Here is a 26,287-nt window from a genome sequence, read left to right as displayed (position 1 = left end):
GTCAGAACACCTCCAGGGCCCAGAAAACAGCTCAGACCTCAGAGGGTTAAAGGTTGTGTAGAAGCTGCGCTATTTCTCTCAGTAAGAACTTCTCCTGCTGATCTAATGGTGTCTTGAGGGGCATAAAAACAAAAATGGAGTAAATTGTTTTAAATAATTGTTTTCTATTTCAATATATTTTAAAATTAGGGATGCATGATATATCGGCCACCATATCAGTATCAGCCAATACATGTTATGGTTATCGGCTTGATAGGAAAATTAGGCCGATATATTAAAGCCAATAAATAATGGGTTATTTCCTCCAGCTGAGACGATTCAGATGCACACTGTTCGCCATAACGGCAATAACATCGAAATCTAAAGAAAACTGAGAAAAAAGCTCTTAAATATAGAAGAAAAACACAAGCAAATGGATCCATGAGAGAAGAAAGCTACACTAATGAGGTACATGGAATAAAGCACAATGCAGAACTCATTCATTACAGTTCGATTATTTTGCTGGCTCAGATTCATTCATTTCTCAGTAAGACTAAAAACAGTTATGATCAATAAAGCTACTAATAACCTGCAAATACACCATTTCTGACTAATATCCACACAGCAACTGCAGAACAACACAATTATATAAATCTGCAAACATGTGGTCCTCACACAGCTGTTCTCAAACCTGCTTTTTAGTCAATTAGTCAGTCCTGTACACACACCACCCCCTGCTGGCCGACAAAAGAAATGCACGACACATCACAAACACTTTTGTATTTATAGCGTCTCACACAGTTGATAAACTACAAGCTGTTCCAGTAAGCATCCCTGGCATTATAGGACTACTTAAAGAGCATTTAATAGATTGATTTACTTCATTTCTCAAAACAATGTCAATATTTAATTGTTTTTTTTTTTTTTTAGTTTTTTTTTTTATTCATCACACTGAGAAATTTGACCTGCTCTCCTTCAGACGTCACACTAACATCACATGACATCCATTAATGTCTTGAGCTGATGGATGAGAGAAAGCTGATCTGTGTCTGAGAGAGTCTGACATCATGTCTTCACAGAACTCGATCTCCACCTAGTGTTCAAATCTGGTAATAACAATCATCCAGAGCTACAGCGCTGTCAAATCAAGGCTCATGACTTCAGAAGGTCATTACTTGGGGTTATAATGGAAAAGTGAATGGCTAGGAAACCATTAAGCACTGACCACAAGATTGTATCTGGCTATGTCCAGTTATTCACTATGGTCAATGTGTAACTGAAACTTAGAAGACACCAATATGTGCATAGGAATGGTGTTAAATTGCACAAATTAGATATTGCAATGTTGAAATGTCAATTAGATGTTCTTTTTGTGAAGGAAAGAGCAGCACCTGATAGACAGCAAAAGATCAGCATTTAGGTAAACTTAGGTTTCGGCTAAGCTACGTAATTAAATGTCATATGATGCCATCTTTCCATTGCAAAGGTGAAAATAGATGCAACAAAAAGAATAGACCAATTACAATTCAGCATGCAACTATTACAATAGCATAATTGCTATTCTAGTAATGCAACATTCTAGTCCAAATTGCTCATCTAAGCATGAAATTCTCTTGAAAAAAAAATCAAGATATTAATAAAAAAAATTTAAATGAAGACTTAAAAGATTAAGTAGTGAAAATCCACTAAAATTGCTCGTGCAAGCACTGTAAAACATACTATGAATGTCTGGGGAGGAAATTGGAGGTTGAAATGCAACAGCTGATAGTTGGTGGTTTTTAGCAGGTGTAATGAAATCGCGTTTGTGGGTCAAACGTAATTCCACTGAGTGCTGCCCTGGCGGATGCATGTCAAGGAGAGGAGTGTGTGTTCTACGTATCACCTAAAACATTCAGGTTATACACCTTACACTCTAACACAACAACATGTAGGGCACAACAAAGATATAATTATTTGCTTACAATTTACAAAATGGAGCACAAAGGGTGAATTTCAACATTCATATTACATGCATGTGATCAGCTAAAGACAAAAAAGAAAGACCCCCCCCCCATTAGTGAAATATTTTGATAACGTTGATTAAAGAAATATCTTATCGAAACAAAAACACAGTGCTGTACTCCACTCTGAAACATGCAGCACATTAGATTATATATTTACATATGTTTATAACACAACTGTTGTGATTTGATGATCACAAGAAATAGGGGTGGACAATATGACCAAAATCTTATATTTCACGATAACGATGTATATCACAATATAGTTATTTTTGCTTTAAATAATTTTTTTATGATATTAAAATATTTATACCACTGAAATGTCAGAATTCTTATCACCATTTTCAATACCACAAAAAAAAACTTACTACAGACACGTAAACAGTGATTGTTTACTAACTAATTGACCCTTCGCAGGGAGTCTGATTGACAGGCGATCTGACCAATCATAATCCGCCAACCGCCATTTTTGTCCGACAAACCAGTCAGGAGAGTTAGTAGATTAACGTCGGAGAATTTGACCTTGAAAAACGGTGTGTACTGACATCTTTACGCGGTTAAAACAACATTCCTCCTTATATTCATTCATGTTTATTTGATGCTATAAATTAACTAGAAGGAATAGATGATCGGTTCACGAGGAGCTTTAACTGAGCGATCTGTCAGACACATTAAAGAGCCACAAAACGGTATTTATTGTTCAAATTTCTTTAAAAAATGACCAAATTTGAAAGTTGAGACTGTTCCATATCAAAAGTAACGTGGTCTGTCCTGTCTGTCAGCGTGTTGTCAGTGTCCTCTTTGCTCAAGCGGCATGGCACAAACTATAATAGAACAACAGACTTACCCGAAAAACTTCAAGCACTATAAATAAGAAATAGGCCTACTACATAAATTGTATAAAGTAATCAAATGTATAAAAAAAACAGTGCATTGCAGTGGTAATGTATATATATATATATATATATATATATATATATATATATATATATATATATATGGCTGATGTGCACACTGAAATTCAGCCTTTTGTTTTAAGGCAAGTGAAATAAATAAAGCAGATTTGGGATGCATGGGCTACTAACTCTACTGTCAAACTTAAGTGCGCTGCAATCAAAGCCCAATCTTGTGCACACTGATAACAGATCTGCCCGTGTTAACCTAGTAAGTACTGATGTTACACAAGTACCATATTGTCTGGCTTAAGGAGACATGCAATAAGGCATGAGAGGCATTCTCTTTCGCAGCTTCAGTGTCCATCTATCCCTCCATCCTTAAATTAGTGATGAGTGTGATCGGAAATGCATGTTTCTGCCTGATCCGGGTGCAGCTTGCATTGAAGATCAAGGAATGATGGAAGATACTCCCCTCTGTTAATCTAATAAAATCATTTAAAGCACAAAATGGTTTCAAGAGAAGATTTATGCAAATGCAAATGCTGACTAAACCGGTCATTCAATACAGACACTAGTGTTGGGCGACACTCATAGTCAAATCCTCTTGCGTCAGCGTGTGAGATCACTGATACATGATATTATCTTCGGGGAGCATATTTGCTAATTTATTGGATCATTAATTTACCTGTTTATTTACTTATTCACTTAATTATACTTACTTTTATTATCAAGGAAAATTATGCACGTGAAATGTGAATCGTCGTTCATCATTTTGCGAGCAAAGATGAAATTGTGATAAAGAAAAATGTCACGTTGCAATATTGGAAATTTTTCAGTTTTAAATCATGAAGGCGAGCCAGTGGATATCACACAAGCAATGTGCAAACCCTGCGTGAGATTTATGGTAGTGAAGAGGTCTCGAACCACATTCAATTATTCGCTATAAAAAGTGAAGGTAAAAACTGACCAAGCTTCCGGCATCTGACACTGCATTAACAGCGCATATTGACGACGAAAGATGAATCTACTTCAACATTTGCTGATAACTGTATATAACCGTCTCGTAAGTACTGCAAAAAAAATTACAAGTATTTAATGTTAAACAAGTTGTTTTTAAAAGTCTGTGTTTGAAATAAAGCTGCACTTAATTTTCATTGATGAATAATTATTTAAGTGTTCAGACCTATTATTGACCGCTAAAATTTTTTTCATACAATTATTTTTTTATTTTAATTACATAATTCATTGAATACTATGTAAATAAATGTTTTTAAAACATTTTCAATGAGAAGTAAGCTAATCAATCTAATCTTTTATTACCCCTGTAGCACGTCGGTTATGAGGTGATGTGCTATGAAATTATAGCGGGGCAAATTAAATTTAATATTAATTTAATAATAATAATAATTTAATAAATTTTTCTGCGACGTCGCGCTGGAACAACAAACACAAAGTGTGGCGATGATAATCTCAGGTACTGTTTATGTGCTTTATTTAATGTTAAAAGTGTGTAATGTGACTTTGAATATCATTTAGTGCTCCAGCTTTGTAGCTGTAAAAGGAACAATGGATAATTCACCTCAGATCTTGAAATTAAACAAATGAAAACAAGAATGTTCAAACTGTGAACAAACAAGTGTATTCTTTGACAAAGATTAATTAGTAACTCAGTAGCCTATGTATTTTTAATAATGTTTAAATGGTGTAATATTTGTGAATTTGATTATGTAGCCTCATCCATTTTCTTGCGAGTGCCGTCAAGATTACTCTCTGGTGCCGCGAGACTCCGCCCACACGCTGTTCTGATTGGCTGTGGGTTTTGATTGATTTTGACACATCTCGCAGTCGCGTCGCGTCTAGTGTGGACAGACACATTATTTGTCGCTGGAATCTTATCGCATCGCGTCTGGTTAGGACACGGTGTTAGGGTAGGGATACACCAAACTGACGCCAAGGAACTAGCGGATGAAAGCCGACTGTGTTGTTGCCTCACTATGGGGCAAAAAAGCTCCACTTGAACACACCGAGAGAACTACAGCCGACAGTCAACTAGCATGCACGTTCTACCAAAAAAACCTAACGGCGTCCAACTTGAGCCAACGGTGTGGGACACACCGGAAAAACTAAGTCGGCCGACGCTCAAAAACAGCCCATCAGAGAGAGCAAAAAAAAAAATTTGCTTGAATAATATGATAAACTTTAGTGACGATGAAAATTCTGTCCCAAAACACAAGCAAAAGTCGTGCAGCTCACTTGAACAGACGATGTGTTGATGTGAAGCCATGTGCGCATTTTGAAAGCGAGAGAGAAGACGCGGTAACGCAGAATCACTCTCACTGTTTGTGAAATTATGTCTCACAAAGTTTTCAAATTACTAATTTGATCTGATAATCTGTGTGGATTAATTTGCTCATTCAACCAACAAGCTAATTGAATAAATGTTTGCGGGAATTTCCCGCCTTTTAAGTGTGAAACCAGCAGGAATGAGCAAAGTTATGCGTAATACCTGCAGTCATGTGCCAAAATTCGAGCCCTGAAGCCACTGCATTTCAGCCAAAAAGACACTGGATGTGCAATAGAGATAACTGTGTTTTTTGTCAATGGCACTAATTTTCATCATGTGTATGTGCTCTAGGGCTGTAGTACTCGAGTCCGGTCTTGGACTCGAGTCCGGACTCGAGACCGCTTTTCTATGGTCTCGGACTTGTCTCGGACTCGCTGGTATTCGGACTCGGACTTGTCTCGGTCTCGGCCACTGGTCTTGCCAAATATGGCTTTTGGTCTCGACCGAGTCCAGGTTTCTTTATGATGTTCCCAGTAATCAGTGATTATTGATTAAGCACATGCTTAATCAAAGGTTACCCAGTAACCTTTAATATCGCGGCGACATACTGTATGTGTGATTACTAATCACACATACAGTACGTCGCCGCGATATTAAAACAATATATTATTGGAGGGAAAGTGAAACACTGGCCACCTAATAACTATGGGCATTTCGGCTCTTTTTCGTGAGCCGGCTCGTTTCACTCAGCTCACTGAAAGAGCCGGCTCTTTTGACTCACAAACGGCTCTTTAAAAAATAAATGTTTAAATAAACTCGCTGAAAGTCCACCGCTAGTGCAACGTGAATATTCATATTTTTAATTGTCCATAACACCCCGAAAACTAGCCTGCTTGCCTTGCACATCTAATTAATGGGCAAAGTTTTCCGACTTTTTTTCTTACCTTTCTTTCTTTGCCTCCACGAGTGGTAGGCGCAATGATTGGCTGTTTTAAAATATAGCTAATATCGAAACAAAATAACCCAGCTCATAACTTGCAGGTTTGCTTATTGGCTAACTTTTTTCATTTGATTGCTTTAGCCGCCACCTGCCCGAATTTAATTAAAATATTATTTTTCGTCACGTCATCCGCCCGATCCGTGGTTTATCCGCATCTCTTGTGTGTGTGTGTGTGTGTGTGTCTGTGAGTTGTCTCGGTCCTCCCTCATGCAGTTTAATTGACATCACGTGTATGATTGACAGGAACAGAATGTAAGGCTGATCAGACAGTCGAAACGATGTGTGTGCTCCTTTAGGCCTGTATAATTATAATTTTTTTGTTGTTCTTTGAATTAGTCAATTATTTTAAATGAAATTAAAATTATTCATTATTACATAATGATTTAATTTCTATAGGCTAGCTAGCCTAAATTTTTAGCAGACTTTTTTTCCCTGTCCTGGACTCGGTCTTGACTCGGACTCGAACCTTTTTGGACTCGGTCTTGACTCGGACTCGAACCTCTTTGGACTCGGTCTTGACTTGGACTCGACTAGTCCTGGTCTTGGACTTGTCTTGGACTCGACAAAGGTGGTCTTGACTACAGCCCTCTCTATGACCCATTGTTTTGAATATGATGGGAGAACCAACATATGCCTTGTAATGCGAGCCCCGCTCTCAGAACTGATACCAGATCAGATGTTAACGGTCGGCTGAGCGAGCGTTACAGTAAAGCACAATAGACACGCTGACCGACTGCTGTCCCTGATACACAACACCAGACAGCTAAACACCAGCACATGACAACACTATCCATTGCATAATAACTCAACATATCATGCCAAAAGTACTGTTTTTACCTGATGCATGCATGAATACTGCAGCATCACTTGTCAATGATTCTGCATGAGTAAAAACTCAAAACACTGAAGTTTTTCTGCAACAGGGAGCTGACACAGATCCATATAAATTTCCTAACCTGAAGCAAGGATGCTGAGAATCCATCAATCCTGTATTATGGAAGACAATCTTGCCACATGCTGAGATGATGCTCTCTCTGGGCACTTTTTCCTCAACCTCGCCTCAGAGATTGATATGTCCTTCCCTCATTGTTGGGCAAATATGCCAGCGACCTAGTTGATGAAAATAAACCTTGGCTGCTCGCATTGAGATGAGCAAATGGACCACAGTCACCAAAGTCACACAGTTCTACTTTGGGCATTTTAGTATTAGGCAGTATGCCCAAAATCAACACAGTAACTATATACAAAATCTATTTGATAACTATATAATTTTTGCTAGAAATTCAAAAACATTTATTAGAAACAAAAGCCAGGAATGCATTACAAATATGTTCCAAGCCATTTTGAGGCAGAAATAAAATTGCAAATATACCTGGCAACTAACTGAAATAAAATAAGTTTGATGAAATACTAGAATTACTAAAACTAATTAAAATAAGTTCAACTAAAACAAGCTAAATAAAAATATTCTGTTTTATATGTAAGACTTTTATTAGAAATAGAAACCCCACAACAGTAATGCATTACAAATATGTTCCAAGCCATTTCAAGGCAGTTGCAAGATTGTGAATATACCATACCACACCAAGTTACAACGTTGCTGGGCAATCATAAACAGCTGGCAAGTTTACCGTGTTTACACCGGACACAAGCAGAACAACTTCCTGAAACGAAATCGCTCCCATCAAGTGCCAAACAAAAAAAGAATCAGAAAAACAGCTCAATACGCACTTCGATATGAAACTGCGCTGTCCGAATGACCACAAAGTCCAGTGGACCCAACGGCTTACGTTGTTTCTTTCTTACCTGTACTTCATGCCCGTCTGGTACGATACACACTCCTCCAGCGCCAGGCCATTCATCTTAAGGAAGTCTTCCATGTTCTTGATCTGGGCAGCCACTCTTTGCTCCCTGAGCCGCTGGAGTTCGGCCTGGTCCGTCTGCCTCGGAGGCTGGTTCAGACCTTGGTCCGAGTGGTAGCGGCTTATGCCGCTCCGAATACTCTCGCTGTAGGACATGGACAACATCTTGCCTCCGCTGCTGCAACTACTGCTCTTACGCACGCCGCTCGCCCCCGCCGGTTTGGGGATCTGCAGGTTTTCGGAAGGGAGAGTGGATTTCCGGCGCCCAACGGTCCCCCCCGCATACCCACCACCCGCAAACATGATTACGCCCCGTCCCCTACCACCCCGCTCTCACACACTTTTCACAGACGCTCTCGCACCTGTCTGATTCTGCCACCAGTTACACACACTCATGCACACACACACACGCACCAAGCACAAGCGGGCTTGGGAACTGGGACCAAGACTGAGCCGAGAGCTGGGTTGAGGCATCGCCTTAAATAGCACAGGTGAGGAGGGAACAAAACAGGTCTGTGCTATCAGTGGCAGAGAACTCTGGACATGCGTCTTGTAATCAGAGACGGTCCCGCCTCTTTCCTGACCAATACAATGGCACAGGAGCAAGACTCAGGTGGGTTCAGGCAGGTGCTATGAGCCTCAGGTAAGAAGAAACACCAGAGGGCATACAAAACACACACATTAGGCACATGCAAGAAACCCATCAGTCTAGACTGCACATGCGATGTACAGACATGCATTGCAGGTCGTCTGGGAGGGAAGTGACACCATTCATGTGTATCCAGGGAAAGTGATTCACTTAAAACCTGTTATACTGCCAGGATGCAACAGCTCTGAATTATTTTGTTATTCTGTAATTCTACATTTTCAAGATTAGATCAATCATTCAAAGCAAACAGCTGAAATAAAGAAAATAATTACCAATACCAATAAATAAGTACCAATAAAATGTAAAAAATGTAAGTGGTTAATAAAAGGGTTTTGAGCTTTTGGTGCACAAACACATTCATACTAACAGTGTTTTGAGGTATGCAGCAACTACCAATAGGAGTAAAGACAGTGAAGCTCATGTGATCAATCACCTGATTAAGTGTTGTTACTGTTAACTAAAAGTTTTTTTTAATTGAAATAAAGGTGAAATAAAATGTAAATATAAGATGAAAAACTTAAATGAATATTATAAATGTTGCCTTGGCAATTAACTGAAATAAAATAAGTTTAAGTTTAGGTACTAAAATGAATAAAAATAAATTTAAACCAAATAAGAATATTAATTATTTTTTTAAATGACAAAGCACATAACAAAATTACTAAAACTTTAACAAAAATTTAAATAACAAAAAATATACAAAAAGCTAATTCAAAATATTTCTAAATATTATAATAGCAAGAAAAATAAGTGTGATACATATACTGCAGTCAAGTAGTAACATCTGCTATCAGTCAAAAGTACAGACACTAGGCAAAATCCAAAGATTTAATTGCTGTCAGTGTGAACACAACTTGAACTGGGATAGGATAATGTCATTTAATACGAAAAATTAATACATGCACAACCATAATAAATAAATAATTTGAATGCGTTAACGTATTGCATAATGTAATATTTTACATTTACATATATGCATTTGGCAGATGCTTTATTGCATTTCAAGGTACACATTTACATTCTTATCGTTTCTTATTCTTACTATAATATAAAGTATATATATGTCAGATACCGTTTTTTTTGCCCCTTTGCAAAACTGTCTGCCACCAAAAACTTGCCAACATCTCCATAGTACACTGTGCAGAAGGTTCTTTATCATAAGCCTGTATTGATCCTATGAATCTTGACTGAATGATGTACAGTGCTGCAAAAACCACTCAACTACTGCAGAGTGTTTCCATACGCAAAGAGCTTCACTCAAACAAACTGCAACTAAAAAAAACATCCTCTGAACTAAAAGACTACATCATCTAGTAATACAGCTATTGCATGTACAACGTGTGAAGCTACAATAACAGGTGTAGCCATTTGAAGCATAATGCAAAAGAAGGTACGGGATGAAAATTAAAGGGGTGCACCCATGCGGTCCCTGTTATTATACAGGACATCGTGCAGAATAACGCCTTAAAACACACCGGCACATACACACAGGTGGGCAGTCGCACCAGAGACAGAATAAGCGCGAAAACTTACCCGAGGTCTTGGAGATCGGCTCATGAACAAGACATATGAATGTCAATCTGCTCTTTTAAACTCAGCTGGAATCCAGCGGTCCACCCAAACTGGGTGTGTCTTACATGCCAGCATCTAAACTGATTAGTGAAGAAGAGTGCATCGCCCTCATCCTCCAACCCCCATCCCGCCTTTAACTCCAGCCGACTCCATGAAGGAAATCCATTTATGTCATTCAAGGGGGGAGCAATTTGTTTCTGCTAAACGCAGCAAATAATATCTGGTCTAAATTATTCAAAGAAGCTTTTGCACTAAAAGCTTTTGATTGTTGTTCCACATGTGATAATAGATAAAGGCATTTTAGTGCACTAATAATGCCTGTGTGAGCTTGTGGATCTTCAGGAAAACACAGACACAGCCGTATCAGTGTAAAATTCAAAATCAGCACTTTTTTTTTAGCAAAAATGAATATTCCAGGTATAAATATTCAACATTAGACTTAAAAATAACTTAAAAATAACTAAATAAATACATTAATGTACAAATGGCTCTCCACTGACTAGATACCAAATGAAAAAAACCTATAGCAAAATGTATTTAAAATCTGTTTATTTAAGTATACTACAAATCCATTAACATATTTACTGACATATCACTTGAGACTTACTGATATAAATATTATAATTAAACTTTATTTGGAGTACTTATTTATTGCACAATGCACATTTCTTAATATTAAGCCTAAAATGTGTTTTAATATCACTATTAATAAGGATAGTATGATCACTGTAAACCACTTTAACCTACACATGAAACGATACTTCCACATCCATCTTAAATGGTCTAAATGAAAGTGAAAGATAAGTTCAACAGCCAATGTTAAAACATTCATCCTGAAAATCAATGAAGCCCCCTTACCGGAAATCACCAGAGTCAGTACTCATAAAGAGCTGAAAAAAAAAAAAATATATATATATATATCAACTCGTTGAGAATCTCAACTCGTTAACTAAATGAGTCTTCCACATTATATGCAGATATATGCCAACGTACATCTTTTATTAGAAATGCAGTATTGTCTTTGCATTGATCCGGACTTTTAAGTGGACTATGTTGTGTTTGTTTTTCTCACGGTTTCCAGAGAGGTAGTGCTATGCTCAGATTGCAGTGTTTTTTTTTTTTTAAAGGCTTTATAGAAAGGTTCTATATGTTAACATAACATATAGTTAATGCAATAACACTAAAAAACAAAATCAACAATATTTTTCTTAAGTTCATTTGGACAAAAACTAATGTTTTTTTTTTTTACATTTCAAGATGTATAAATGATCATCAACTAATAATGAACCTTGAATTAACCTAGATTAAAAAATGCAGTAGCTTATTCGTGTGTTCAGATTGGTATTTTTCAGACCTCAAAACACTGCATTGAAGTCACTGCATTATGTGCTGCAATGAGGGGTGTGCCATTTAACAGGGAGGACTGCAGTAAATCCCACAGAGCAAACAGTTACAGCCAGTTTACTCACTGAATCTGTTTAAACACACTGCAATCTCAGTTCTCAAAGAACTAGTCACAATATTATCCTCATACAGTACTATGTGCGTGCTATACACATGCATTGAAATGAGGTAATCTTCCTTTCCCATCACTCTATCTGTGTGTTAGGGTGAAACATGGTGATCAATTCCTGTCAAGCGGATCTGTGTGATGCGACGTTAAAAGACTTTGAGCTTAAAAGGACAAAAATGTGAAAGGCTGTGAAATCAAAATTCAATAGAGTGCTCATTAGCCTCAGCGCTTCGGAGTCAGGGGTTTTAACAACCCATCAGCAAAACAACTCCTTTTTTCAACCCATAAAAATATGATCCCTCTCTAAAACAGGAAGAAAAGTGCACTGCAGATGAGGGTGAAAGGGATGCGTTCAATCTGATCGCTAAAAGCAGCTGCTGCATAAATGCTTTCAGGTGAGCTCACACCATCAGCAAAGAGCGACTTAAAAAATCTACTCCATTATTGTGTTCGTACAGCTTTTTCAGACGTCATAAAGGCCTGACAGTTATGTATACATGCACCTGCAGTGCGTTCGAAGCATGCAAACTAAGTTAGTGAATTAGTGTGAAAATCTTAATAATACAAATCAAATACGTGCAATGGATTTTGGCTCAGGGCTCAACAAAGATGACCCAGCGACAGTAGGTGCATTTCCATTACAGATTTGCGCAAAACTTTTGAGATTTTTTTCTAAATATCGATAAAAAAACGATTGCGAAATGACAGCGTTTCCGATAACCGATGTTATGCGACTAAAATGTCATTTTTTCCTCTTGCGATAAGTCATTCCAAAAATCATGGCAACGGATGTTGGTAGGTTTATATATATCACAGCCACTGCATTAACCATTATTATTAATGGAAGGAAACGTAGACGTGTTATCCAAGCATTAATGGTAAGGAAAGACCCTTACTGTGAGCGGCACATATGAGGTGTTTCTGGGGTTTTTTCACTCATTTCTGCTCCGAGGTCTTGACTGTGGCACGTCTATGAGGTTTAGAATCTAGTTGAATTTAATAAGGAACTCTGTCTCGTATTCTGTCCAAACACACCGCACCTTCTAAGTCAGGTGACTGTAAATGCACAAAAACTGTTTCCATTGCAGTTTTGCGAAATATTCCTTTTTCGAATTGCCTGAAAAACCTCCTCATGCGAGCATAAAAACTTTTTTTGCGATAAACGGGAGTTTTTGAGAAATTGACGTGTTTCCATTGGGCGTATTTCCAATTCGCAATTTCAATTTGCGCAATTTGAAGGGTAATGGAAACGCGGCTAGTGTCAGTGCTTTGGGTGATTTCTTAAACGTCACCATAAAACATGTTCGCTAATCATGTAAATGTTTTTTTATGCCTTTGGTATTCTTTGTTGTATTAATAAAGGTTGTAAATTCTGCAGATTTTACGGTAATTGTTTCTTGCTAGTTAACATTAGGTTTTGCCAAATTGCATGAATTACTAGGAATAATTTATTAAAATTGGTTCAAGTGCATGAATTAATAGCTTTAAATGGAAAGATGAATGATTCCCGGCTATAGTTATTTTATTATAACGAAAAAAAAAAACTATTTTTTAAATTATTTGCTTTAACCAGTTTTTTTTTTTTTTTTTTTTTTTTTTTGACAAACAAATGAATAAAAAAAAATCTAATTATCAATATTCATTGCTGGCATATTAAAAAATAAATAAATACATTTTGCTAAAAATAAAATAGTTCCTGAAAAAAAAAAAACTTTAAGATGTTGCCACTGATAATATTCACAGAACATGTTCAACTAAAAAATATTTTTTATTATTGAACCTATAACAATTGATCTGCCTGTAAAGCGCACAGAATAAATTACCACACTCTACAAGTGTTGGTTAAGCCAAGACAATAAACAGAATATGTTTAAATAGAAAACACACACCGGCATAAATATCTAACCAAGTGTGAATTTGGGATGAAATATGATTCCTCATATGAGATTACTGAACATTCACTGCTTCTCCGGGCTCGTGTTTGTCGTGCTTTGAGTTTCAGAAGTGTTCCACAGCCAAGGAAACCTGAACTCCATGACTTACCTGCAACACTGTTTTAATTCTACATGGAGTGAAATTAAATCTAAGAGCTTTGTGTTAGGGACACTACTTAGAGGGCATTATTCTGACACACACCACTGTACTGTAGACTGGTATACAACTCAAACACAGGCACAGATTACAAGTGAGATTAGGTGTTCCCACTGAATGTAAAATATCCCTTTTTACAAGTATACAACAATATTAAGCTCCAGTTAGTCTCAATTCATCCCACCGTAATTCTACAATACATGTCGCATTTATTATTTATCCGCTGTTAAACATTACACGCAAAAAACATTTTAGTCACATGTACTTATTATTCCCTTACGCTTTCAGAAACATAATGACAGAATCACACCGGTATAAGGAGCAGCTAAACTAAGAATGAACCCATGACTTGAAAGTGCTTTCCAAAACAGATGAAAACGAATGCAGTATCAGATGGCCATGGCTAATTAATCAGCAAACAAAAGAGGTACCTGTAAAACTGCAGCTGCCGTTTTGGGCTCCCATATCTCGCACTGAGGGCAGCATGAAAGAGAGAGAGAGAGAGAGAGAGAGAGAGAGAGAGAGAGACAAGACCGAAAGGAAAGCTTAGTCTTACAGGCAAAAGGGGAAAGAACAGTGAGAGGCCATTAAACAAACACGTGCACGTGCACATATACACAAGTGCAGAATCAGCTTCAGCAGTGACATATGAACATGAGCTCAGAGGAATAGATTCAACACTGATATAAAGAAAGACATAGAGAAATTTGAAGAATTTAGTTCTAGAATGAAAGGACAATATGGCCAGACATCAAAAATAAGAACACCACAATGCCATTTTTTTCTAAATAGCTATTAGGGAAAAAATTATATTATTTCTAAAACAATATTTTTTTTTACTTTTTAGTCTAATAGTGAAACACGAGTAATCAATATTTTTGCTCCATTTTCTAAAAGGGTTTTTTATTCGTTTATGAGTATGTTTGCATACAGATGGCCTTAAAGCTAACACATTTTTACAAAAAAAAACTATTTCTGTTTCTGAACTGTCACATTTAACATGTTCGCTAATCATGTAGATGTGCTTTATGCCTTACAAATGTAAACATTGTTTTTTTTTTCTTACTAGTTAACATTAGGTTTCATCAAAATTCTGCGAATTATTGAGAATAATTATTATTGTAAATTAATAGCTGTCATGGAAAGCTGAACGATTATTGCAAACACTCTAATTTGGATTTTGTCTGGTCAGAAATATTATTTTCAGCTAACAAACATTAAAAAGACTTTAAAGCGTTAAAGTTTAATGGATGTTTGAAATTACACTTTAGGTTGAAACAAACTTGCAGCGCCACCTGCTGTTCAAAACCAGAACAGCTGGCAAACCCTGAGGGGAATGAAAACACTAGGAGTCACAGAAGATCAGAGCAAATTCATCAGGAAGTTTCCAGCAATGGTGAAATGAAGTCAGGGCTCTGATTAAGTGGGATGCTGGGCATTATGCAAAGCACTTGACCACTCTCGCCCTTTCTACTGGGAAGCCCAGCAGAACTGCAGCTTAAATCACTCGGTGTGCTAGATGAAAATAATTAATTGCATATACACAGACCCTGCAGCAGGGATAAAGCAGATTTTGAATGGTCCAAATGCATCTTTCTAAAAACGATCACTGTAATACAACTAATGTGGCTGGTGACATAAGATTATCCGTACTGCGGCAATATAAGAATTGACTCAGTTCACATGATAACATGTCTTAACCCTGTTATTTATAATCCATAACATGTCTTAAACCTGTTATTCATTATCAGTAGGTGCTTTTGCAGTGCGGCTCATTTTCAGACTCTCATCTGCTCTCTAAAACTTTGAGCTAGGTCACACATGACGTGTTATGCATGACGTTTGTATCTGTGTCACACTTCTCAGAGCGTCCTACACAGTCACACAGAGTTTCTGAGAGAGCCTGAAGCTCTGGTGGCTTGCAAATTCTCCTAAATAAAACTAAGTATAGCTTTTTACGTACTTAAATAAACCTGATGAGGGCAGAAAGTTTGTTTAAATGATACCATCTAACCCAGGGAAACGTATTAGTCTAATTAAAAACACAAGTCCAACACTGAACGCCCTCAGTCATGCTTTAAAGCCATGAAATGTACACTACTGTTCAAAAGTATAGGGTCATGAAGATTTGTTTTAAAAAGAAATTAATACTTTTTATCCAGCAAAGATGCATATAATTTCTTAAAAGTGACAGACATTTATAATGTCACAAATGATTTCTATTTCAAATAACCGCTGTTCCTTCTGATAAAAGGATCCTGAAAAAAATTACCACAAAATATGAAGCAGCAACTGTTTTCAACATTGATAATAATCAGAAATGTTTCTTGAGCAGCAAATCATCATATTAAGACTGATTTCTGAAGGATCATGTGACACTGAAGACTGGAGTAATGATGCTGAAAATTCAGCTTTGATCACAGGAATAAATTACATTTTGAAAATATTAAACAAAACAGTCTGTTTAATTTGTAACAGTATTTTTTTTACAGTTTTTACTGTATTTACAATCAAACAAATGCAGCCTTGGTGAGCACAAGAGACATCTTTTAAAAGCTTTTTTTTTTTTTATTCCTACAAACCCCAAATCTTTGACCAGTAGTGTAATTTTACAAAAGATTTTTTCTTTCAAAATATGGAAAGTGCTAATAAACTGTTATTCATCAAACACATTTATAAGTTTCTGCAAATTTTTCAGACCCTGACTTTATGTTTATGCAGCGAGGATGGAGTCAAAAAATGATTTAAAACTAGGGATGCACCGATACCGATACTGAGCTCATGTACTCGTACTTGTACTCATAAAAATGCCCCGATACCAACAACCGATACCAGGCAGCGTGTGTAGGGTCTACAGTGTTTGTGTCCAGACAAAGAAACACTGACAACAGAAATTATTATGGGGATAAAAAAGAAGGCTGTCTATGAGGTAAATGTATCTTATTAGTGAAATATTCATAGACTGTAAAAAATAGGAAATATTAAACAGAATATAGTAACGCCTGTGGTGCGCGAGCTGATAAGAGAAAAACGCGCAGTGGATTGAGCGCGCAAGCGGAACAGACGCGCGAGCTGGTCGAGCGCATCAGACGTTAGTGGAAATGTTTGTAGTTCAGTCGGATGTCAATGGCAAAGAAAGTAAAACGAGGCATGGAGCTTATTATTAACGTTAACTTACGGTGCCAGAAAGAGAGAGAGCGAGATAGACAGAGAGAGAGAGAGAGAGAGAGAGAGAGAGAGAGAGAGAGAGAGAGAGAGAGAGAGAGAGCACATCTGTTGAATGCTCTTGATTGCTGATCGTTCACTCAGCACGTGTTATTTGGATTAAACTAAATCGTATATGTAAGTAAAACATGAACTGTTACCTTATTTGTGTTTAAGGAGTGGTTGCCTACATTATTACAGGACATTTGCAGGTCAAGAATTTACATGAACTTCAAACATCCAAAGCGCGCGCCCCGAAAACCATCGCCTCAGACAGCGCGCGATACTGAATGGAAGTCTTTCACGTCTTGCGTTTATACGGAATCTACGGATGAATTCACTTTTCACTGTTGGCGAGTATCCTAGTAAACAAAGTCTGTTATATCTCAAGTGAACGTTCACAGTATAATTCAAATGGGGTCCGTGCGTTCGTCTTAAAGGTGCAGCAGTTTAATTAATATGCTGCTGTGTTTTAATGTTAATCAAACAAAGGACAAATAAATTATATTTGATGAACAAATTAAGTTTAAATTTAATAAACAACTAATATGATTGATATTCTTTTGGTTTCTCTACCAATACATTTAAAAATTACAAATACATTAATTAAAAATTAATTGAAAATAAAAAATACAGGTATCGGTTATGGTATCGGTATCGGCGAGTACCAAAAATGAAAGTATCGGTATCGGACTCGATCTGGAAAAAGTGGTATCGGTGCATCCCTATTTAAAACACAAATGAATGATGCAACAGCACAATCAGAGCAGCTGTTTAGGTGTGAATGTGTGTGTGAGAGTGCATACAGACCTGTAGACCATGCCTGGGGAGCCTGTCTGTCTGAGAGAGAGGCGGGCGGGAGAGTCTGTGGTCGATTCGGGATACATGGGGAACGGGAGAGTGGGGGGTGTGGCCAGGCTGCCAAGGGGTCTCTCTCTCTCTCCTGTCAACCGACACGTCTGTCTCTCACCTTACAGGACCTCTGAAAAACACAAACGCAGATGAAAGTTTCAGTACATGCTAGAGTGCATTAAAATACAACACGAATCTGAGCAGCACTGCAGTGCTGCAATTACACTGTAAGAATGCATTAACACCACTAGAGGGCGATTCTGCACAACGCTGAATGGGGATGACGATGATGAGTAGAACATGGCCAATACACCAAAAGAAATATGTTTGTGCAGCTAATCCATAATACAAAGTAATGATAGTGTCACAAAATGCTGAGCTGCTGAATTTATTTATTTATTTATGAACATTTATGAGAGGATCAACCCCATGAGATGAAACATCTCGTTTTCATGGGGGTCCTCAGGATCATGTCCAAACAACATAGAACAGCAGAACAACAGAGTAGATACAATCAAATAAAACAAAAAAATCATAATAATAATAAAATAATAATACAAAAAAAAAAAAACCTTAGCGCACGCACTCACACACATTCACGCGCACCATACGGACACGCACGCACGTACACGCACACAAGCTCTCACTATCCCCACCCACCACAGATGGAGTAAAGTAAGCCACAGTGGTACCCAAACTGTGGTATGTATACCACTAAACACATTTTATTTTATACCCCTTTAAAAGCAAAACCTTTTTAATCTAGGACTCAGCATGAAGGTGCTTTAGAAGTCAAGCGTTTTAAGAGGGGTATTTGGTGTGAGATGTTTGAGAACAACTTGTGTAACATATTGCATATAACACAATAATCCCAAATATAACTGACAAAGTTAACATCACTATATATGTACATATATATATATATATATATATATATATATATATATATATATATATATATATATATATATATATACACATAAGCACATTCATATATACACACATACACAATTTACTGCGCCAGAGCAAAATAAATCATATTTTGCTTGAGTAATGAGGTTGTATGAAGATTGATGAAGACCAATGTAGATTGATTTAGGAAATGATGATTTATTTTTTAAATGATGGTCAAAAAGATTCATAAACTCCCAAGTTAAGTTATCAGTTTGAATCATTCAAACTAATTTGTCACTAAATCCACTAAAGCGAATAATGAATTAACATCCGACCCACTATAACTTCAAGTCACAGTAATTTTCATAGAGAAATGTAATTGTATTATGCATACTTAAATCAGTACAATTACTGACTATGTTGTTCATTTAACAATCGTAGGCCTAGTTAAAGATACACATTCACAAAACAAACAAAAACATAATAGTTACAAAACAGCGTTATTTTGTTTAGTATGTTAAGACCACATAAGTGCTGATAATATCCTAAACACGTCACACACACATGGAAGTGAGATCCACGGCTTACAGATAGCGTGAATGACAGGCTGCTTTCTGACACCCTTCTGTCCTGCCCTGGCTAGGTGTTCCTATTGCATTAAGAGTATGTACGTATAGTGCAAGGCAGAAAGATAGTGACAGAGAGAGAGTCAGATAATGGTTGTAAGACAGACACAAAAAGGGAACTAGGGTTGTATAAGGTAGAGAAGAGAGAAGTGAAAGTAATACAGGGAAAAAAGAAAGAAAGCTGACATTAATGTCAGAAGAGCTTTCTTGGAAACCGTTTAGTAAATACTCCTTCAAAGACAAATAAATAAACATATGCACGTTCATATGAAGTAAAACATGTAAACATAAGCGTCATGTTACTGCGCATGTCCGCAAGGTATTTTTGAATTATGCTAAGAAAAATATCATTTTTTTTCCTGTTGATCGGATTATTACAGGTCTACACCACCACTTCCAATCAGATCAAAATTTTATTCAAAACGATTAAGGTGTTTACATGCACTGTAAAAAATTATATTGTCAACTTTCTTAAATTATAGCCTATACTTTATTGAAATAATAATAAACAGCAAATACTTTTGGTTATATATAATGTCGTCAATAATTCTTGATAACATGATCATCTCTTCCCATGAAACTTGACTGAACATCTGAAGATATGTTGAAAGATACAGTACAACTTACTGAAACGTATTATTTCTTGTGTAATCGCTCAATCAGTGTTTCACCGGAGGAAAGACATCAGTAAAACCGCTTGTAATAACTATAATTCTTGCATGTTTGCACTGACCGCTTCAGAGCATCGAGTATCTTCCTCCGCACAGGGACAGGCAGGTAGGAGGGCGAAATGCACTGTTTCCAAACTGGAGGAGTTTATTGGCCCTTGTGAGGTTCTAACGAACACCTTTGCATTTAACACACACACACACACACACACACACACACACACACACACACACACACACACACACACACACACACACACACACACACACACACACACACACACACACACACACACACACACACACACACACACACACACACACACACACACACACACACACACACACACACACACACACACACACACACACACACACACACACTCTTTACAGCCACCTCTCATTTCAGCACTTATTACTCTTAAGCCCTATTCGGACGGGATTAACTTTACAAGGGTAGATGGAGTAATGTAATTTTACCACAGGACGTCTGTAATATTAATGGCCAATTTACACGGGATAAGATATCTCAGTAAAACTAGCAGAAGTGGGAGAGTAACTCGATTTGCGCATCACTGTCACTCCTGTCGTCGTGTGTGTATTACATTACTTCCTGATATCACATGCGCAAACACATATAACCTATACTTACAGTATACTGTATATATAAAACAGTTATGTCCGGTCGACATCAGATTGGATTGTGTTGGTAAAAGGCACTTACCCAATGCTAAAAGATGTTTCGTGCCTCTAACAAGTGCTTCGATCTTCTTTCTGATCTGAATGGTGTGTGGAAAACGCCACAGACTCGTCCCAGCGTCTAGAACGCAACTGAATGCCTTATCAAGCGTCTCCATACTTGAAAAACAGCGGAAAACTACTTTTAAACAGGAAATGACGAAATATTTACGTACATATTTACAGCGGGTCTATTCGCATGTGATTAGTATTACCTGAGGTCATTTTTTCGGACCTTTTTACTGAAGGTAAAAGTCGGCGTAATAATAATAATAATAATTCATTACATTTATATAGCGCTTTTCTCGACACTCAAAGCGCTTTACATAGAAGGGGGGAATCTCCTCAACCACCACCAATGTGCAGCATCCACCTGGATGATGCGACGGCAGCCATATTGCGCCAGAACGCCCACCACACACCAGCTTACTGGTGGAGAGGAGACAGTGATGAAGCCAATCAGTATATGGGGAGGATTAGGAGGCCATGATGGACAGAGGCCACTGGGCAAATTTGGCCAGGATGCCGGGGTTACACCCCTACTCTTTCGAAAGACATCCTGGGATTTTTAATGACCACAGAGAGTCAGGACCTCGGTTTAACGTCTCATCCGAAGGACGGTGCTCTTTTAGCAGTATAGTTTCCCCGTCACTATACTGGGGCATTAGGACCCACACAGACCACAGGGTGAGCACCCCCTGCTGGCCTCACTAACACCTCTTCCAGCAGCAACCTGGTTTTCTCAGGAGGTCTCCCATCCAGGTATTAACCAGGCTCAGCCCTGCTTAGCTTCAGTGGGCAACCAGTCTTGGGCTACAGGGTGATATGGCTGCTGGCTGCTGCTAGTAATCTTTACTAACATTGTCCGTAATGATTACTGAGATGCACATTTGTACGGGACTAAAATCACAGAGAAGCTCTGGAAATTATCACTTTACCCCACCTCTCCATGTTAAACTAGTCCCGTCCAAATAGGGCTTTACACGAGTGCCGCTAAAGGACACGGTGTAGAACACATTATTGTACTGCTTATCAAGGTGACTGTCCCTCCCATCTATCTCCACATACATGCGCTCTGACACCAGGAATAAGGTCTTTCCATTTCCCATTTTACGCTGCCTGCCCACCTCTTTCCATCACGCTAAGCGGGAAACACTGGATGGATGCGTCTCGTGAGAGAAGGGCACTGTATGCAGTGTAGTAAAGAGAAGCTGAGGTCACACATCAGAGGAGTAACTGCGAGGAGGAGAAGCACAAGGTGACCGTAACAGTTAGTCCTCTTTAGCCCAGGCTGACAAAGTGCTCATGTTGCAAATAATGTGGTTCAGATGGGCTATAAATAAATCACCTTCAATGTGATACTAAGCTTTATATTAGCGATCCACCAATATTAAATTTCTAAGCCGATACCGATAGTTAGTTTTTTTCTTATGGAAAACAATTTCTCCAAAATAATGCTGCAAACTATACAGAGAACCCTCTCATTTGGTACACTATAATATTGGTTGCAATTAACAACAGTGGTATTATATTAATCTGCAATTTATTTTCAGATATAATAATTACACCTGAAGGGCCCTATCTTGCACCCAGCGCAATTGACTTTGTACACCGACGCATGTATCATTCATATTTTGCACCCAACGTACATCGGAGTTTTCCCTCCACAGACGCACGTTGGTTAATTAGGGAATGAACTTGCGCTCCCGGGGGCGGTTCAGCGAAAAGAGGAGGCGTGTTCCGGCGCAAACGTTCCCTGGTGCTATTTTGCAGTTTCAGAAAACAATTCCGCCACAGACCAGGAGAAAACTTAGTCTAAAGTCAGTGGCACATTATTCAGATGCTATTTTAAGGGCGCATGCTTGGCCATAATGTAGCATGTGCACAACACTTTGCTTCTCTCATCTACACAGCAGCAGTTAACATTTTTGCAAACATAATTTGCATACATAATTACAAGGAAAAATATTCCACACGAGGGAAATCATTGCGGTGTCCATGAGGATGTGAAAAAATAGGCATAAATCTAGCTTATACATTTACCCAAATTATTATACGCCTGTTTAACCGAAGCTAATTTGAATTTACAATGTCACTTCACTGTCTTTAACGGCAAAGTAACTTGCGTTTCGCGTTTGATACTTGCGTTTCAGATCGTTAAAATAGGGCCCGAAATGTTTGTATACAACTCTGTTGCACATATAAGGTAGTTTTCATAAGCACTTGTCTTCATGGCAAATTTCTTTAAACATACATATATAATTAACAGTAAATCTCCTTTTTATAGCTAACTAACAAACTGTGAACATTGGATGACTTTCCTAAGGTAAATGCAATGTTAAGTGACATTGTTCACAAGCCGTTTTATTGACATCTTTCCACAGTTGAAACACTGATTGAGAGAATACATGAGATATGATACAGATTTCGGCAAGTTGTACTGTATCTTTCAACATACCTTCTGATATTCGTCACTCCTAAAAACAGCTGAAAGTGCCAAAAAGCTTTTAATCTACAGTTAAAATGCAACATACAACTATTTACAACTATAAGGGAGGACAATGCTGCTTTATGGCACCCCATGGATTTTGTAAGACATTTATTTATACATAAGGGCACATCCATCATGCTTGAGCACCAATTGGGATTTTTTAAAGGTCTGATGTCCAGAAAATGTTTACTGCTCATTGTGAACTACAATGAGAAAGTAAAAGTTATGGTAACATTACTAGATAGAGGAAGAAATGGTAGAGAGAGGATAAAAAAGAAAATAAATAAACATCACAAACTATGCTCTGATATTTCATGTCTTATAATTAAGAAGACATTTAAAGTGCATTTTAGGGATCAAAAATCTTAGTATAAAGCATTGCTTCTAACATCTTTAGTTCTTCAAATCAATAGTGATAAAAATTACTGATCAAACCTTTTATGTAAGAATGAGAAAAAATGCTCTAGCTTCTGTTGGCAGCTCATTATTGCTAAAGTGATACAGTAACCCGGCTGCTGGTATCGTGAGAGCTGGAATACTGCAGTGCTGCGGAAAGAGAGCAGACTCAGGCTTTGAAAGTTGCAGCAGAGCTTGTGTTCAGATTTACTGTTCTGACGGTCAAACCAAAGCAAGGTGCACTCAGCGGATTATAGCAACTGGGAGTTTTACACAAAGTGACTCTCTCCACTTCCACAGACAACTGCATGAATGAGGAGAGAGAGAATGAGAGAAATGTGGGGAAGTTATTAGTGTACTTGAGAGAGAGAACAGGGGTGCCATGATGACATGCTAGATTCGGAGCATGAAGGACACTTTTGACTATGGATGAGGTGCATGGTGCTTTTGACTTAATGAACAAAGAGAGTGAGTTCGTGTGTGTCTGAGTGTGAGAGTTTGTCAGTGTGTGCGTCTGTGAGTGTGAGAGTTTGTGAGTGTGTGCGTCTGTGAGTGTGAGTTTGTGAGTGTGTGCATCTGTGAGTGTGAGAGTTTGTGAGAGTGTGCGTCTGTCAGTGTGTGCATCTGTGAGTGTGAGATTTTGTGAGTGTGTGCGTCTGTGAGTGTGTGCATCTGTGAGTGTGAGAGTTTGTGAGAGTGTGCGTCTGTCAGTGTGTGTGTCTGTGAGTGTGAGTGTCTGTGAGTGTGAAAGTTTGTGAGTGTGTGTGTCTGTGAGTGTGTGTGTCTGTGAGTGTGCGTCTGTGAGTGTGAGTTTGTGAGTGTGTGCATCTGTGAGTGTGGGAGTTTGTGAGAGTGTGCGTCTGTCAGTGTGTGCATCTGTGAGTGTGAGTTTGTGAGAGTGTGCGTCTGTCAGTGTGTGCGTCTGTGAGTGTGAGTGTCTGTGAGTGTGAAAGTTTGTGAGTGTGTGTGTCTGTGAGTGTGTGCGTCTGTGAGTGTGAGCGTCTGTGAGTGTGTGCGTCTGTGAGTGTGAGTGTCTGAGTGTGAAAGTTTGTGAGTGTGTGCGTCTGTGAGTGTGTGTGTCTGTGAGTGTGAGAGTTTGTGAGTGTGTGCATCTGTGAGTGTGAGAGTTTGTGAGTGTGAGAGTTTGTCAGTGTGTGCGTTTGTGAGTGTGAGAGTTTGTGCGTCTGTGAGTGTGAGAGTTCGTGAGTGTGTGCGTCTGTGAGTGTAGTGTAGAGAACAAGTTCTCTGACGTTCAAACAAATCCTGTAAAGTTTTCTGATTTGTATTTTTCTTTATTTTTTATAAATTATTTATTGTTCTGACAGTTCAAGTCCCTATAAACAAAAAATATACATCTTTTTTGTGCACTTTATTTAAAAAAAGCCTATAAATTTGGCAGATGTAAAGCATACATGTGTATGTTTTTTGTGTTAATCCATTTGTTTTTATTATTATTACTTTAACAGCTCAGAAATATTCAAGGAGCAAACCTGTTTGTGCACTTTCTGAAGATGTTTTGCACTGTGAATTTGCACTGTCAGTTCTGTTTTTGAAAAAAGGGTTGGAAATTAATGCTTTTTTGTTTGTTTTTATCCGATTCATCGATTAATGTGAAATAGACTGCATTCACGGATATGTGTTTGATAAGATTTGGACGTACAGTGATCCTAAAGTTAATAGAGTGCTGAAGTAGTGTTTTTTTTGCATGAAAACCGATCCAGCACGGCACATGACTGCAAAGGTCAGCTGACTCAGCATGCATGCAACAGCCTGATCGCTGTTCTCCATGTTGAGACACACGAAGGGTGTGCCAGACGAAAGAAAGGTCACCAGCAGAACTCCTGCCTTGATGGAGAAGTGGTCCCAGCAGTGTGGATGACACAATCACCAGAGGGACTCGTTCCGTATTTAGGGGAATAGGAATTGTTAGAGCAAAACAGTGTGACGGTTGTCACCATAGAAGTGCCAAACAAACTGAGTACTGGTGTCACCTACATAACTTCCCTGCAGGGCTCTGGGAAAGTGTCCAACACTGTAATGCAGGTATAATTCAGACACTACAGTGGAAAAAAAAATTATAAAAAAAAAAACTTTGTGCATGCACACATATAACAAATGAATGCATATGCGCACACACACACACACACACACACACACACACACACACACACACACACACACACACTAGGGCTGGGTATCGTTCAAAAATGTCCGATACCGATACCTTGACTTTGATACCGGTTGCTGAACGATACTTTTTCTATACCAATTTTATGAAATCTACATTACCTCAAAAAAAAAAAAACGTATGTTTTATTTTTTCAGAGACTCAGAGACAATGAGCTCATTGTTTCTGTCTTAAATTAATACATTGTTTAAATTAATATATTGTTAGCTAAACTGTGTGATTTGTATATGTACATTTCTGAAATGCAGTACTTACAAAAATCCCTGATAACAGATCACTGTAAATTGTCACGAAGACACGCATTTTCTGTAAAGCTGCTTTGAAACGATATGTATTGTGAAAAGCGCTATACAAATAAATGTGAATTTACTTGAATATAGGCTA

The 26,287-nt window shown here is 38.0% G+C and overlaps 1 protein-coding gene across 8 annotated transcripts in view; it reads right to left on the bottom strand.

Annotated features, from left to right (window-relative positions):
* Positions 1-26,287, bottom strand: part of kcnab2a (potassium voltage-gated channel subfamily A regulatory beta subunit 2a) — a gene marked incomplete at its 5' end in the record, with an annotated part of 107,602 nt that overhangs the window by 48,503 nt on the left and 32,812 nt on the right. For 3 of the 8 annotated variants that reach the window (XM_081357516.1, XM_081357512.1, XM_081357511.1), the window contains 2 exons: positions 14,278-14,319; positions 17,861-18,032. The exons of 1 other annotated variant lie outside the window; for it this stretch is intronic. In XM_081357516.1, coding sequence (XP_081213642.1) covers positions 14,278-14,319; positions 17,861-17,937 — 119 coding nt within the window. Of the gene's footprint in view, positions 1-7,965; positions 8,325-14,277; positions 14,320-17,860; positions 18,033-26,287 lie in introns of those variants that run through there. 4 more of the 8 variants (XM_081357515.1, XM_081357514.1, XM_081357513.1 and 1 more) reach the window with 2 other exon arrangements.

Source organism: Scardinius erythrophthalmus (assembly GCF_964197995.2).
Source record: "Scardinius erythrophthalmus genome assembly, chromosome: 25".
Classification (NCBI taxonomy): domain Eukaryota; kingdom Metazoa; phylum Chordata; class Actinopteri; order Cypriniformes; family Leuciscidae; genus Scardinius; species Scardinius erythrophthalmus.
The sequence above is the reverse complement of the archived record's forward strand: the minus strand, read 5'-3'. Positions and strand labels throughout refer to the sequence as shown.